This window comes from Mus caroli, chromosome 4 (assembly GCF_900094665.2).
Source record: "Mus caroli chromosome 4, CAROLI_EIJ_v1.1, whole genome shotgun sequence".
Classification (NCBI taxonomy): domain Eukaryota; kingdom Metazoa; phylum Chordata; class Mammalia; order Rodentia; family Muridae; genus Mus; species Mus caroli.
Window position 1 is genome coordinate 118,176,826 of NC_034573.1, and position 15,996 is coordinate 118,192,821.

At 48.8% G+C, this 15,996-nt stretch overlaps 1 protein-coding gene across 1 annotated transcript in view; it reads left to right on the forward strand.

Annotated features, from left to right (window-relative positions):
• Nucleotides 1-15,996, forward strand: part of Csmd2 (CUB and Sushi multiple domains 2) — a 575,103-nt gene that overhangs the window by 402,823 nt on the left and 156,284 nt on the right. The window contains exons 20-22 of the mRNA XM_029476560.1: nucleotides 7,218-7,433; nucleotides 8,624-8,812; nucleotides 14,140-14,309. Of these exons, the coding sequence (XP_029332420.1) occupies nucleotides 7,218-7,433; nucleotides 8,624-8,812; nucleotides 14,140-14,309 (575 nt within the window). The remainder of the gene's footprint in view (nucleotides 1-7,217; nucleotides 7,434-8,623; nucleotides 8,813-14,139; nucleotides 14,310-15,996) is intronic.

Below are 15,996 nucleotides of genomic sequence, written 5' to 3' on the forward strand. Positions count from 1 at the left end.
CCTAGCCCAGTCAGCCTAGCCCAGCCAGCCTAGCACAGTCAGCCTAGCACAGCCAGCCTAGCCCAGTAAGTCTAGCCCAGTCAGCCTAGTCCAGTAAGCCTAGCCCAGTAAGTCTAGCACAGCCAGCCTAGCCCAGTAAGTCTAGCCCAGTCAGCCTAGCACAGCCAGCCTAGCCCAGTCAGTCTAGCCCAGTCAGCCTAGCACAGTCAGCCTAGCCCAGTCAGCCTAGCCCAGTCAGCCTAGCCCAGGCAGTGAGCCCCAGGTTCAGCTGAGAAACTGTCTCCAAAACCAGCATGGGCAGCTATTGAAGAACATCACCTAAAATTAACCCCAGGCCTACACACACACACACACATACAGAGAGAGAGAGAGAGAGAGAGAGAGAGAGAGAGAGAGAGAGCATGAGTTTAACCATTTTGAAAAGGAATGTTTAAAATCCCATCCATATCTCATCCACGAAGCCCCGTGGATAGGAGCAATAGAGAGCCATGGATAGTCTTAGCCCCTGGTGGGATGTCCCTTTAGCAGAGATAATCCATAAAAGCAAAGGCTGTTGGATTCAATTAAAATTTAAAAATTGATAAGGTTTGTATTAAAAAAAAAAAAGAAACCTCTGTGAAAATGCAAAGTCAATAGTAAATACAAAAAAAAAAATCTGTGATGTACGTAATTGACTAAACACTGCCGACCTAATGTGTAAAGAGCTTTTAAATTCTGTAAGAAAACTCGGCCCGGCCCATCAGCCTGAAAAATGAGCAGAGCTATAAACTAACACTTCATAATTGAAATACAAATTGAAAACATCAGCCCCACCAATAATTAAAGACATGCAATTTCAGCCAGTAATGAAACACACTTTCCCTTTCCAAGTCACGTCAGGGTGTCGTTATGCACGGTGTGGTAAAGACATGGCTAAGCCTCGCTGCCTCACTTCTGACCAGTGCGGACAAGCCTGGGCTTCTCCCAGCGGTGGTCTGGGAATGAGAGGTCAGTGTGGCCTCTGTAGCCAGCGATTTTATTTCGTTTACCTGAACACAAGTCGTAAGGCTGCATACTGTCATATACCTGTCAATTACAGCTTTTTATTACATCAACAGATTAGGAACCAGGGCTGAGGAGATGCCTCCATTAATACCATGCTTGCTCAACATGCATTGAAGACCTCAGCTCAGACCACCAGCATTCATGTACACAGCCAAGCACAGTAATACATGTAACACCAGAGCCGTGGAAGCACACATACGTGGCTTCTTGGGACACACTGGCCAGCAGCTAGCCAAGTCAGTAAGTGCCAGATTCAGTGTCCCCAATAATAAGACACCAGAATCAACCTCTGCCTTCTACACACAGGCACACGTGTGCATAGTACATGTACGCATGCGCACACAACGAGCACAAATTAACTAGCTAATCCAAGTGACTACAAAATTCCAGAAATGGATTAGATGACTCCAGTTCAGCTCTCAGACTCACTTCAGGTGGCTCCAGCTCCAGGGAATCTGACTCCATGTAACAGCCTCCACGGGCATTGCATCCATGTAGCATGTAAATGCACACAAACACACACACCCACATGCACACACACTCACAAATAAAAATAAAACAGGAAGTAAGCAGAGAGTGTAGGTATGGAATAGAATGCCAGACAGTTACAGAAAGAAATAAGAGAGGAAAGGATGTCTGCCGACCATCAGAGATGTGCCAATAAGTTAAACAGCAAAGTATGGCCCCCAAAGTCTGGAGCCTTTATAAAGCAGAAGCTAGGCTACTTGTATCATACATGATCTGCAAGGTCTATTCCACATGTTCATACAAGCTGTCCTTTCTTCATTCTCATCTTTGGACTGCTTTTCCCATGAATGAGGACGATATCTTATGTAACCGCACTATTTGCATAAAGAAAAACCTGAAGAGTATTTCTATACATACCATGTATATTGAAGTATCCACCTTGGCTTTGAAGGCCAACTCTGCCCAGGGCTAGGATGGCCCAGAGTCTCTCCATCAAGGCAAGGCAGGAACCTCCTGGAAGTCAAGGTAGCCCTGAGGATCCCTAGAAAGACAATGCTAGTATTAAAGATATTCTGTATCAGAGAAATGCATGTTTCTCTGGCTCGTGTGAATGTATATGTCACTGTATTTCTGTGTGCGTTTACCTAGAAATCACGTCAGCTCATTGGCTAGTTCACACAGGCTTGTCTGATGATGTAGACCCTGACCGCAGTGTACCATGATGAGGCAGACAGAAGACAGAAACACCGGGATCTTAGGCAAGATGGAAGCTTCTGATCAAGGGTGATATCCATGAAAGAATTAGCTGGGATAAAAAGTCTGAGAATCCATGAAAGCTTGTGGTGAACGACCAGACCTCCTTAGAACTATACAAAAGCTTCCCTCACCTTTAGCACTGAACCCCAAGTAAACCAGGCAGAGAAACCCTGGGCTGCAGACACCTGCTGGGTCCCAGCCACCCAGACCTGAGCTGTTTCTAGAACTTGCCATCATCAAGAGAGAGAAGATGGTCCCTAACTTGAACTTTCCTTTTAACCCTCATCTCCATAACATATTAGGAGCTCTTTGAAAGACAGATCTCAGGTTCCTGGTGCTTTCCCCTCCCCTGGTTACTCCAGCACACAGGACCTAGAGACCTGTTTGGTGGTGTGAATTGAAAGGAACTGAGACCACACCCTTCTCCTAGGCCCTGCTCCTAGACTATGTTGGGCTAACAGACCCCCAGGTTGCTTATTTGAATTGTTCCCAAACAAGAGGATATTCCGAATTGTTCAGCTGCCATATGGCAGGGTTACTGGAGTCATGGTCAGACCCAGGGCATGGGCAGCTTCAGCCACCAGTCCTCAATTGGTCAATTAAGGGAATAAAGTATTGGCGGAAAGCACTAAAGAGGGATTTATTCAATGTGGACACATTGAGAAGAGAAACAAAGAGGTTCAATCACTTCAATCTCTCTCTCTCTCTTTCTCTCTCTCCCTCTCTCTCTCTCTCTCTCTCTCTCNCACACACACACAGAGAGAGAGAGAGAGAGAGAGAGAGAGAGAGAGAGAGAGAGAGAGAGAACTCCACATCCACTTTTAGAATCCATGAGATTTGGGGTTAAATAGATTGCATAGCCATAACCATCCTGGGCAAGATCTGGTCCCACTCGGCACCATTATCTCAGGATCAGTCACCTACAAGAGGTCAAGTTCTCAGAACTGTGTGAGACCTCATTCCTGGAGACAAGTCCCCAGCTGTGGCTACCACCTGGGCTGTAGCTCTTTCCTTCTCCCCAGGTGAGATTCCCTCAGCAGGAAATCAAAGTCCCCAGAGTGCTCTGTTTCAGTCACGTGTTGGCCAAGGGGATGAGCACAGTCTCTCTTTAGGTTACAGGGGGTGGATGGTGAAGGGAGTTAGCGATGCAGGGGTCCAGAGAATGACTTTTCAGAGACCTCAATGTTAATTACTAGGAAAATGGGGTTCCCTCTTTGGCATTCTTAAAATCATTAATAAAAGATTTTTAAAACAGACTCAGAAGCATGAAGACAATTTTATTAAATTTCAAGGGGGAAAAAAAAAACAGGACAGGCAAGATGGAAATCCTGCCTGGCAGTTGCAGGAAAGAAGCAGAAGCAGTCAGAAAGCCCAGGGTCAGAAGCAGTCAGAAAGCCCAGGGTGTCAGAGAAAGTAGGCTTAGGACCACTGATCTGGGTTCACAGGGCACAGTTCGAAGGCTCGTGCACTCAGGACAAAGGATTGGACCAGGGACACTTGATTAGAAAGAGAAGGGGGCAAACAATTAAGAAGGAACAAGACACTTCCAAGAATGGAAGAGGGGACTAAGGAAAATGTCCCAGAAGCATCAGGCTCCTTATACATAGTCCTTTATAACTCTTCATTGTCCCTGTGTCTCCCAGCTGTACCCCTCTCCCCACTCTGAATGTTCTGTTCCACGGATGAAGCCTCGAGGTGATAAAGGGCTTCCAGGCTCTCTCTGCAGATGGGCTCCTTTGATGCACTAATCTTGGCATTTTAGTCTCTAGTACCCATCCTCCTGTCATACCAGGAATGGCCTCTCCCAACCTCCCAGGTGACCTGGGGATCTGGAGCCCTGATCACCTGTTGAATGCCTGCTGGATCTCTGCTATGTGCCAAGACGGCACCAGGAGCCTGACAGTGTGGCTCTTTCAAGTTGTACCTCACCCCAAGGACTATTTGCCACCTGGAAAGAAAGTCTGCCATTTCCCTACTGCAGCTGAGGGAAGAAGCTTACCAAGGGACTCAAGCTCCCGTCCTTCCACAGGCAGACAGACACGTGACCCCTGTGATTTCTGCCCTGTGCAGTGGCTCATGCTACCGTGTGCATCTGTCACACCAAATAGGATTCAAGCTCCAACCAGTACCTCTCTATTTCTATGACAATGTCTTCATTTTCTCACAATGGCCTAAAGAGCCCCCAAGCAATCAGCACAGCTGGGAAACCCGAGGGTTTCAGCTGGGTTTGCTCATCCTTAGACTCCCTGCCAAATGTTTACTCCCCGGGAGAGGCTGTGTTTGCACGCTGGAAGAGCAGGGGCAAGCTGGTGTCTTAGCCACTATTTCTGCTAGTTACTGTGTCTGACCCACATGTTCCCCCCTCCACACATGGTCATACCTGTTTGCCAAGGGCCATATGGACCCTCACTGGTGAATCCCTCCAATGTACCCCATGAAGGCCCCCAGATATAGTTGCTCATACTCCCCACAGACTACAGAGATTGCCTACAGTTGCTGCAACCCTCTCCTTCACTAAGCCAGATCTTTCTCAGCATAAGCCACTAAGCACCAGCCCAGTGCTTGGTAGGGACACAGGACCTGCATCCTTGCATGCATTGGTACTTGGACGAATCCTAGTTACCTAGATGTGGATTGTTTACACCTCACCACCTCTGCTCATTTTCCATCTCCCCAACGCTCATAGAAACCCAGACATTTGGAGATCTCTAGCTCCTTCCCATCCATGGGGATGCAAGACATCCGAACACTTTCAAACTCTTCAGCCTTAGGGGCTTGGATCCAACCACCATTTACCAAAACTGTTGTCGGTGTCAGTGATGGCACAGAGGTATGCCACAGGTCAGTGGGGCCTGGTAGGTCAGCAGAGAGGTGTTTCTCACAAGCTCCCAGGTAACTGCCATATTGTGGGTCCATAGCTCACACACACAGTAGCAAATGGACCCTGTCCTCATCACACTACATGGCCCATGGACGTACTGGCTCACGCATATGCTTTCACATAGACTCACCCAAACAGCAGAATCAGGACAAGCTCAAGAGCTGTCTGTTGTTGATATCCTTCTGTTCCAGCAGCTTCCTCCTCACCCTCCAGCCTACCACCTACTCTTGTCCTCTAGCCTGAGAGGCTGCAATCCTGGAGTGGGAGGACAGAGTCGCCTCAGCAGTCAGAGGGCCTAGGTGTAGCTCTGCTTACCTATGAGGAGGACCTTGGACAAATGACTTTATCTCTTGTGCCTTGTTTTCCCCAGGGTACAAAATAGACATGGAACAGATCACACCCCCATTTTAGGGTAACTGGCGGATCTGTTTCTCCAGCTTCACTTCTAGCTGCTAAGGGCTGGCCTCGGGAGCAAACAAGACAGCAAGAATAGTGGCAGCAGGGGCATCAAGACTCAGTGAAGAAATATTATTGTGTTTCCTTTGCTTTACACTTGTAGTCTTCCCTCCCCGACCCTGACACTTGGTAGGTGCCAAGGACATTTGTCCTCATGGAAAGCGACACACAGATACATTCCTGCTGCTGTCCAAGGGCGCTCACATCCCCTGTCTTCCCACTCTCCAGTTCTCTTTGCTGCCTCCGCCCCTCCTCTGTCTCATGTAATTTCTTCAGCTTCTACTTCCCCATCTCTGACACTGCAAACTCTCCTGGACCCGCTAGTCCAAACTCATGGCTTTCGATGCCACCTTCTGCTGGTGACTCATATCCACCTCTGAAGTCCCACCTGAGTCCTGAACTCCTGGTTCTCTTTTCAGCTCCTCACTGGAAGCTCAGACACCACCCAGGCTGGGTTCACCACCAGAGCCTCTGCTTTGCTCTCTGCTGCAGCTGCTTATTCCCAAGAGTCCCCTTCACCCCTCTGCATCACATCTGCCACTGCTACCAACCCAGCTGCTCGACATTCCTTAGCCATGTTTGCTCTTGCTGCTGAGCAAGCCCCACCCCCAGTCCAGTGCAAGCAGCCATCCTTGAAACTGACTTCTCTGACTCCCCTCATCCTCCTTCTGACCTACCATTGTGCTATAACAAAAGTCTGACCTGGGCTGGGAGGGGCCAGCCATCTTGTTAACTCCAGCAAAGTGCCAGATCTGTCCCCAGTTTCAGGTCCAGATGCTTCCCCTAAAGATACCCAGCTACCCTGCTGCTCATAAAGCCCTCTGAAAGATAGGCCACTCCCTTGTCAGGGACAATCTTCCTTGTCTTAACCTACTGAATGACTGTGAGACCTTCTGAGATTCGAATTAAGCATTCTCTTCTTTGTAAAGCTGTCTCACAAGCCTCTCTTCCCGCTACATCTTTTAATCTACTACTTAGTTATATGTGCATGCTTATGTGGGTGCATGTATGAACATGTGTGTGGAAGCCAGAGGACAGTTGGGTGTTGCTCCTAGAGCTGTCCACCTTGTTTTGTTGAGACAGCATCTGTCACTGAGCCGGGGTTCACAGGCTGGGCTGAGCTGGCGGGTCAGCCAGCAAGCATTGGGAATCAGCCTATCTCTGCTTCCCCAGCTATGGGGTCAACAAGCACAAACAACCACACTCTGACCGCACACATGGGTTCTGAAGATCAAACTCAGGTCCTCACAGCAAACCTTGTACCAACTGAGCTCTCTCCCCAGCCCTGCTTCCTCTCCCCAGCCCTGCTTCCTCTCCCCAGCCCCGCTTCCTGCTGTAGACTGCCTTCTAGACTCCCATGACAGTCTGGTCTCCAGTCTAGGGTCCATCCCTCTCACTGTAGACGTTTGTTTAACACGTTGGCCTTTTCCTCCTCCTCACCCTGGATCTCACCCATGGTACAGACTCTACAAAGACACAGAGAATGCTGTGAATCAATGCAGTAAATTATCTGCAAACTGTCCCTTGCGCGTGCTGACCGCTGGAACAAGGAGCTCGACTCCAGCCCCCTGCCCACCCCAGCCTGCGCCTCTGCTCTCTCTCCCCTCTGCAGGCGTGTTCTTTACTTTCCATACCTTCCACCTGGAGAGCGGCCATGACTACCTCCTCATCACTGAGAACGGCAGCTTCTCCCAGCCCCTGAGGCAACTGACCGGCTCGAGGCTGCCAGCCCCCATCAGTGCCGGGCTCTATGGCAACTTCACCGCTCAAGTCCGCTTCATCTCTGATTTCTCCATGTCCTATGAGGGATTCAACATCACCTTCTCAGGTAATGTGTGTGACTGTCCCTGGGGAGAAGAGATCAAGGAGCTCTCTCTCTCTCTCTCTCTCTCTCTCTCTCTCTCTCTCTCTCTCTCTCTCTCTCTCATAGCTCTTCAATGACCTCAATGCTGCAGGTGAAAATACTTAGCTTAGACACAATGGACTTCACGGGAACAGTCTTGATGTGTGTCAGGAGGTTCATTCTCTGACTCAGGGTACACTTTGAACATGTCACACACACACACACACACACACACACACACACATGGGTGAACTAGAGGAATTCACAAGAGTCCCTTCCTTCTTCAAGAGTCCCTGCTTGACGAATTCCCCATGACTCACTCCTGTTTCACAGCCCCAGCAATTACAGAAAGAGATGAGAGTTACTGTATCTATGTTTCAGGCTCATTCAGCATCTGCATCTACGCTAATCTCAGAGTGATATATTTTTAGCTGTGAATTTGGGAATCCTGAAAAGAAAGCTCTTTCTTGGCATTTGAAGCCTTTACTCCTGTTACCAGCTGTCCCCTCCACCCTCATCCTGAGGTACCTAAGGTCTCCCGCATCAGCAGGACAGAAGTACTGATGGGCTCCTCCTTAGCCCAGCGTAGCCTCCTGCTGCCCTCTTTACAGAAGTCCCCAGGCCATCAGCCTGAGCAGGCCTGGCCAGTAGGACCCTCCTCCCTACTATATGGAGCATAGAGAGACAGTCACATCCTCACTAAAGACATCATGCATGCCCTGGGCACCCTCCCACTGGGCTTATCATTGGTCGCAAAGCCAGCCTTGTTCAGAGCAAACTTCAAGAGAAGCGTTTGGAGTCAGGATCCTAGTGCACGTTGCTCAAAGCAGGACCACAGGCCCTGACTCCCTGAAAATGGCTGGTGTGTGAAGCTGGTTGGTGCCTGGGGAGATTCCAGAGCACCTGCCAGGCCCAGGTTTCAGGTTCAAGTGGAACCCCAAAGTAGGGGCAGAGGGAGGACTCTCAAAAGTCCTCTGTGGAGCACTTCTCCCAGATTCTGAGCCTCCCAACATTTCTCTCGGCCTGAGCCCTCAGGATGGCTCTCCTTTTCCCCACACTTGTTGGGAGCTAGCACACTGTAGTCTAGGATTTTTTTCCTCTGGTCCCTTTTCCTTGGTGCTGGGGCTGTCCTCAACTGTCTCCGCGACTAACACTCCCACTGTCTTCCTCTGCAGAGTATGACCTGGAGCCCTGCGAAGAGCCCGAGGTTCCAGCCTACAGCATCCGAAAGGGCTTGCAGTTTGGTGTGGGCGACACCCTGACCTTTTCCTGCTTCCCCGGGTACCGTCTGGAGGGCACGGCCCGCATCACGTGCCTGGGGGGCAGACGGCGCCTGTGGAGCTCGCCTCTGCCAAGGTGTGTTGGTAGGTGGTCACGTGCTTTCCTTCTGCTTCCCTTATTGGGCGGGCCAAATTTAGAGCGAGGCGGAGGGCTGCACCCAACCGGGAGGCTCATGGGCCTGGGTTGAGGATCCATATAGTCACACTTACCTGCAGGGGGACCTTGGATGCGTAGTCTAACTACCTCTGTAAGATGCAAAGGAATCTGCTCTACGGCCTGACCTGGCCTTTGCCAAGAAGTTTTGATAGTCTCTGGGTGCAGTTGACCTCAGTATGTCCACCTCCAGCCATTAGCACAGGCTCTAGTTTTCAGATGCCTCTTGCAAAGCAATATGTGGGAGAGGGTGGCTAGTGGAGGAGATTTTATATATATATATATATATATATATATATATATATATATATATCCTTTACTCAAAAGGACTCTCAATCGAGCTGTGTAGGGCTATCTGCTCTTGGAAAATCCCTAGAAAGACACTTCACCCAGGGAGGGGGAAGGGCAGGAGCTGGGCTCAATTATGATGCACCTAGTATACCCCAGTCCAGCTTCTAGCTCCTGGAGATGAAAAAAGTCCACACCACAGAGAGAGACTCCCCATCCCCCACCCCACTCAGTGGGGAACCCACCAAGAACACACACATGTGTATATACTGTGTAAGCAGAGAAAGTGCGGAGGAGGGCTGCTGCTTTGTGATCGTGGGCAGGAAGGACCCCTCTAGTAAAGGGCGTTTTAGCAGATATGCGGAGGAGCTGGACATGAGGAGGCAGCGTGGAGCAGACCTGAGCCACGAGGCTGCTTGGTGTTTGAGGAACAGCTGGGAAAGCAGCTGAACAGGCAGCTGGGCGCAGGTGGCAGAGGAACTGGAGATGGAGGAAGACAGGGAGTGGGCAGGACATTGGCACTGGACTGGCCTACATTGCTGCTAGAGTCCAAAAGAAGGTTGATCGGTGCTCTGGGCCCAAAGGGAATAGAAAGTAGGATGACACCATAGGAAGTGGGGATAATTGCTACTATGGATGGAGGGCTATTTGCTCAGTGGCCTCAGTACTGAACCCAATAGAACACAGATGAATTAGTGAAGAACTCACTATGCTCTCAGGTAGCCATGGAGCTCTTAGAAAACATAAGGAACAGATCAGAGTATCATGCGTCCATTAAAACAGAACCCAGCATCGCCAACGCCCATGAGGTGCTAGGGTTGAGGCTCAGCGGTAGGGAGGTTCCCTAGTTCAGTCATGAAGTGGAAAGGAAGAGAGAGACAGAGACAGAGACAGAGGGTGGAGAAAAAATAGAGGGAGAAAGAAGACAGGGAGGGGAGGGGAGAGGCAAGTAGAAGAAAGGAGAGAGCTGGAGCGATAACTCAGCCAGTCAAATGTTGTCTTGCAAGGGTGAAGACCCGGGTTCCATCCCCAGCACCCACATAAGAAAGCTAAGCATAGTACCACACACTTGTAATCCCAGTGCTGAGCAGGCAGAATCAAGTGGATCCCTGGGGGCTGGCTGGCCACCCAGCTTAGCACCTTGTCAAGCTCAAGGTTTACTGGACCCTGTCTCAAAAACAACCCAAAGTGGACAATAGAACTGACACTGACCTCTGACTCCCACACATATACATGAGCAAGTGCACAAACACAACAATAGGAAAGGAGGAACAACAGGAAAGGAGGAAAGGTAGAGAGGAAGCCCTCACACCTGTGAGGTCAGCCCTGCCCTGGACAAAGCCATGGGGCCCGGAGCTCCGCAGAGGACAACAGCTCCCAGGCTGGGAGCTGGGCCAGGCCCTACTGAGCAGGCACATAAATCACAGGCCTCTGCTCTGCCAATCACTAAACCATTAGCACCACCAGACCCTTCTGCCTGGCTTCCTCATTGATAAAAATGGAGCCAACCACATCTGATGCATTCTGGATGAGGTGACATCGTCCCCATAAAGCCACAGGGAGTCATGTAATTGTCACTCTGCCAATAACATCTTTATCATTTTATTTATGGATTAACGACTTGTCATTAGTTTGTCAATAATATTTTACAAATTCAGAAGGGAGAGCATTCAGACAACAAAGCTGCAGTAGAACTCACCCTGGGGGAGGTCCCGTTCAGACCTGACCACCAGCAGCTGCCCTTGCATCTGGAAAAGCCCCTCCATGAGGGCCTTGGAGAGAGTTCGTCTCCAGTGGGGCTTTCCAGGCCCCCCAGATGCTCACCCCGCTAAAGCTCCTGCCTCTCCAGTCTCATTATACCAACTCATCCTTTAACTCATTATTCCAATTACTGTTTGTTCACGACACCGCACAATATTTTCATTATTGCATTTGTCTTCTGTTTCACATGGTATTAATAACACGCAGCAGTTATAATCACCTCTAATTACAACCAGCCCTGCAGCAGAGACTCCTGCCAGAGTCATGGCAGGCCTGCCCACCCATGGGGGTGCTTCTGCTTGCCACCTTCACCGTAAGGCGTCACTTAGATGATTTAGCCCACTCTACGCCACCAGGAACATTCCCAGCCACGGAGTGTACAAACAGCCCCGAGCTCTAAAACATGGCGTGACAGGGTGATCCAGCCCCTGACCTCAGGGGCGCCTGCATTTGATGTGGAAGAGACAGCCTTGACCCTGGGAGGGAACCCCAGTCTGCAACAAGAAATGCTGTCCTGTCCTTGGAAGCCCCAAAATGATGGAGAAGACCTAACCCTCCCCCTCAGGAGCCTCAGACTGATGGATAAGATACAGCCCTACCCTTACTGAGACCTTGTCTGATAGGGGCGGCAGAAGTCACAGATGTCTAAATCAGCAGAGGTTCTTTCTTGGGCATGTGCCTGTTTGCTTCTCTGCAGCGCTGGTTTGTTTTCATTTACACCTGTGTTTGGCTTCCTGTGGCGTCTGCTCATCTCCCCTGCCTCTTTGGAAACTCTCCCAGAAGCAAGTGTCACATCCCTTCCTCCTCTTGTCCCTTCTCTTGTACCTAGAACCAAGGCTCTGGCAGGGAGTCAGGACCTTGCCATTGGGCAGGGACTGGCCACCTAGGAGACACAGCAGTCCTGTGTCCCTTCTTATGTGTGTGCTGGGTGTATGGGAAAGACGGGGAAGACTTGCTAGGCCAGAGATTGGACAAAAAGCTGGAATGCAGGAAGCTGGCGCTGGGAAGACAGTCTAAAGTTCTGCCAGAGACCATGTTCGAGGAAGGCGGCTGTCATGAGCTGGGCAAGGAGCAAGGGGCTTGAGGAACAGTTGGGGCATCGTGAGCCTGATAGCTAGAACTTTCCCATAAGAACCCTGATAGCCCCAGAGCAGATAGGATGCCCAGTGGAGGCGGATAAACTGGAATCAAAGAGGAAGAGCTACCCTGAGTGAATGTCCACCATGTGGGCCATTCCCTCTGTGCTTTCCCGTTTCATACATCCAACCTTACATGTTCATTCTCCAGTCTCAGAGGATACTCTTAAGGTCTGGATAAAGAGCGCCCAGGGAGCTGCTATAACTTCTCTGCCTCCAAAGTCTGTCCACCCCATGGCACCTCGTGCCCCTGCCTACATGGGGGTGGGTGCACTGCTTCAGATAGGCTGAGTCATTGTGTTAAACTGTGCACAGCCTTCAGCAGCCACCCAAGCCTCATCTGAGGGCACCCAGGAATTATGCCGTTTAGGAGCGTGCTTTTGGAGACTGTCAGCAGCTGCGATCCCAGGGTGTCCACCCACCTTGTCCCTTCAGTTTTACATCCCAGTTTGGCACATTTATCTGATATTTGTTCATTGTGCTCACTGGCTGTGTCAAGTACTCAAGGGACCCTGTCTCCATTGAGATAAACAAGGTCCTATCCAAAGTCTTGGGAAACTAAAGCGGAGAATAGAATAGGGACCAGGGAACAGGGCCCGTTGACAATTAGAAACTTAATGGTGCTTAGTGGTGACTATGTCTACCTTCAAAGAACTAAGAGTAGTTTTGGGGACAAGCATATGACAAAGACCATAGAGACTCTGTTCTGAAGGTCTCTATGTGCCCTGTGGGTGTCATCTAGCACACTCCTGGCTTAGGGGAACTAGAGCTGGCTAGTGGACCTGAAGGTCCTTCCAGCCAGGAGTAAGGACACAGAGAAGCGGCAGGGGAAAATGGCTGTGCCACCAACCACCGCAGAGACATGCTCTAAACCGCCCATCTGTCCAGACAAGTAATGAGCCTGCCATCTGGACTCCCGTTTCCATCCTTCTGGAACCTGACTATTTTTAGCCCCATGCCTCTTCTGGGATCGGAGTATGGCCACATTCCTCCATTCATCCGTTTACTCAACAAATATTTATCTTACAGATGTGAGCCTTGGAAATGTACAGCTTCTTCAAGCGTGGTCCTGGGCCTCATGTAGCTCAGAGTTTGGCTAGGAGATGAATGCAAATGACAGGCAAGCAGGGAACAATGTGGCAGGTTCCTTAACACAGGGAGTTACAGAGGGAGCCTCACAATTAGGAATCCTAGAGAGCCTACTGAAAGGTCGCCCCCTGCCTCCAGCTATGCCCTGCCACCAAACCTGAGTTAGCCAGGCACTAGCCACTTGTAGAAGAGATGGAAGTGTGACAGCTACCCAAGGAATCATAAGACAGGGGAGGGGATGGAAATACTAACAATGTAAGGAGAATATGTGATGCCTTCTATAAACACAGGCCTGAGAAGAGTGGGAAAGACTGTTTCTGCAGGAGAAGAAACACCGTTTCCAGAGGCAAGATGGTTTTCTTGATTGGTGCAAGATGCAGAGGTTTGATAGGCCTGTGCAAAAACTTTCTCAGAGCCTCAGGCCCCTAACACAGGCCCAAGGTGGTGGCATTCCCAGCCCTTCCTCTTGATGTATCAACACTTATGTAAACTAGGAAAGAAGGCTTATACTTGCCTCAATGGTCTGGCATTCATGGCTCTTGCCTGAGACCCTGGTAAAGCAGTTGTGGTGTTTTGCCTGTAAGGGCTAGTGATTATTATTCAGTCTCATTACTTCCTAGTCCCGGTCTTTGAATACTGAAAGTTCTCTTTCTAGGTTTGGCTGTCTCCTTCTCTAGCATCCTTCTGTTGCTATGATACCAACAGATGTAAGGGACCAGTGCTTTATAAACTAACACAGTGAAAGAAGAGGGCATCCAGTGATGTGTTTTCTATTTCTACAGAGAAGAGACAAGCAAAGAAAGAAAGATGAAGAAAGCAGGCAGAACTGTAAGCAGGCTAGTGCTGGTAAAACTTTGGTAGGCTGTCCTAGAGAGTGTGGGCAAGCAGACAGCCTCAGCATACCCGTGAAGTTATTATGCAGAGCTGTGAGTAGCTTTCTGTGTGAGTGGGTTAATCTGTGGATATTCTAATTGTCGTTCCAGCGGAGTGTGGGAACTCAGTCACAGGCACTCAGGGCACTTTGCTGTCCCCCAACTTTCCTGTGAACTACAATAACAATCACGAGTGTATCTACTCCATCCAGACCCAGCCGGGGAAGGGGATTCAGCTTAAAGCCAAGGCGTTTGAGCTCGCTGAAGGAGACCTCCTCAAGGTAATGGCGATTGATTTCCTACGGTGTGTAGGTAACCATGTGCAAAGGGTGATTAATTCCCCATCTGTCCCTGTGTGGATGGCCCAAACTCCCCACTTCCCCCGAGCCCTGATGGGTATTCTCACCTGGGGGGAAGAGAAGACCAAAAAAGGTAGGAGGTGTGGCCTTAGCACCTTCGTAGGAACTGTCTGCCCTCACAGATGTATGAGTGGACTGATCAAATGATGGGGTGATGACTCAGTCAGTAAAGTGCCTGCTGAGGAAGCATAAGGAGTTTGTGTCCACACAGTGTGAAAGGCCATCATTGTGGAGCACAGCAGTATTCTGGCTGGCCAGCCTAGCCAATCAGTGAGTTTCAGGTTCAGTGAGAGACCCTGCTTCTAAACCAATAAGTGGAAAAGTTACAGTGGAAGGCATCTGCCACTGACGCCACCACACACACTCAATACACGAGCACATACCCACATGCACAGACACACAAAACATGTATTTACACATGTAATATATATATATATATATATGTATATGTATGTATGTATATATATACATATACATATATATATATATATATATACACACATACTCTTTTTTTAAAAAGGTGATGAAGTCAGTTGAACCAGTCAATGGATCAGTTTTTTTGTGAACTATGACTTTAAATCAGAACAATTAAGATCTCACAGAACATATGTGCATGCCTATGGTATGTATACATACATGTACATACATGTTATATATATAAATATTACATATGTAGTATATTATGAGAACACATGTATATATGTTGTATACAGTATATGAATACATGTATGTGTATATTGTGTAGTGTATATGTAAGTACACATATGTACAGGTTATGTGTAGTGTCTATGTACTGTTTGTATAGACGCTATGTGCCTCTGTACATATTTTGTGGATAGTGTATGTGTGAGTACATGTATGTCTATTATGTTTGTACATGTTTGGGATATGTAGTGTTATAAATGTGTGTAAATGTATGTAAATGTGTATATGGTACATGTGTATACATGTTTGGGTATGTACATTCTTATGTTCATTTCCACTTGTCTGTGAATGTGTGTCTGGCCTGGTACATCTATTTCACTTGCATCTGCACCACACATCAGCATGCTTTGTGCACATGTGCTTACATATGCTTTGAGCATGCAGTAGCATCACTGTAACAATGGCCTCTGTGTGTCAATAGGCTGAAGGAAGCAAGCTCATTAGGGAAAGAAATGGCAAGGCTCAGATGATAGAGGGAGTTATTAAGAGCCTGAGAGACATCTGTCTTGGATTTCTTTGTGTGTGCTTAAGTGGCAGCCGCTGATAATGTGTAGGGAATTCGCGTGTGGGTAATAAACAGTTGAACTTGGAGAATGTACTAAAGACCTGCAGTAATAAAATGGATTATATGGAAAGCATTGCCCAGATTTAGTCAGTTTCATCCTAAGCCAAGGAACTTCACTAGCTTATCCTAATACGATTTCATTCTCAGCAGCCAGAGAAATACCGACATGAGGAACATTCAGAACAGCCAAAGGCCATTACTCTGGGAAGTAGAAAGAGGAGCCATTAACTGACTGTCATGTTTATGGACAGTTGGTACACTGACCCATCTCTGGAGTCTGTTCTCTCTCTCTCTCTCTCTCTCTCTCTCTCTCTCTCTCTCTCTCTCTCTCTCTCTCCC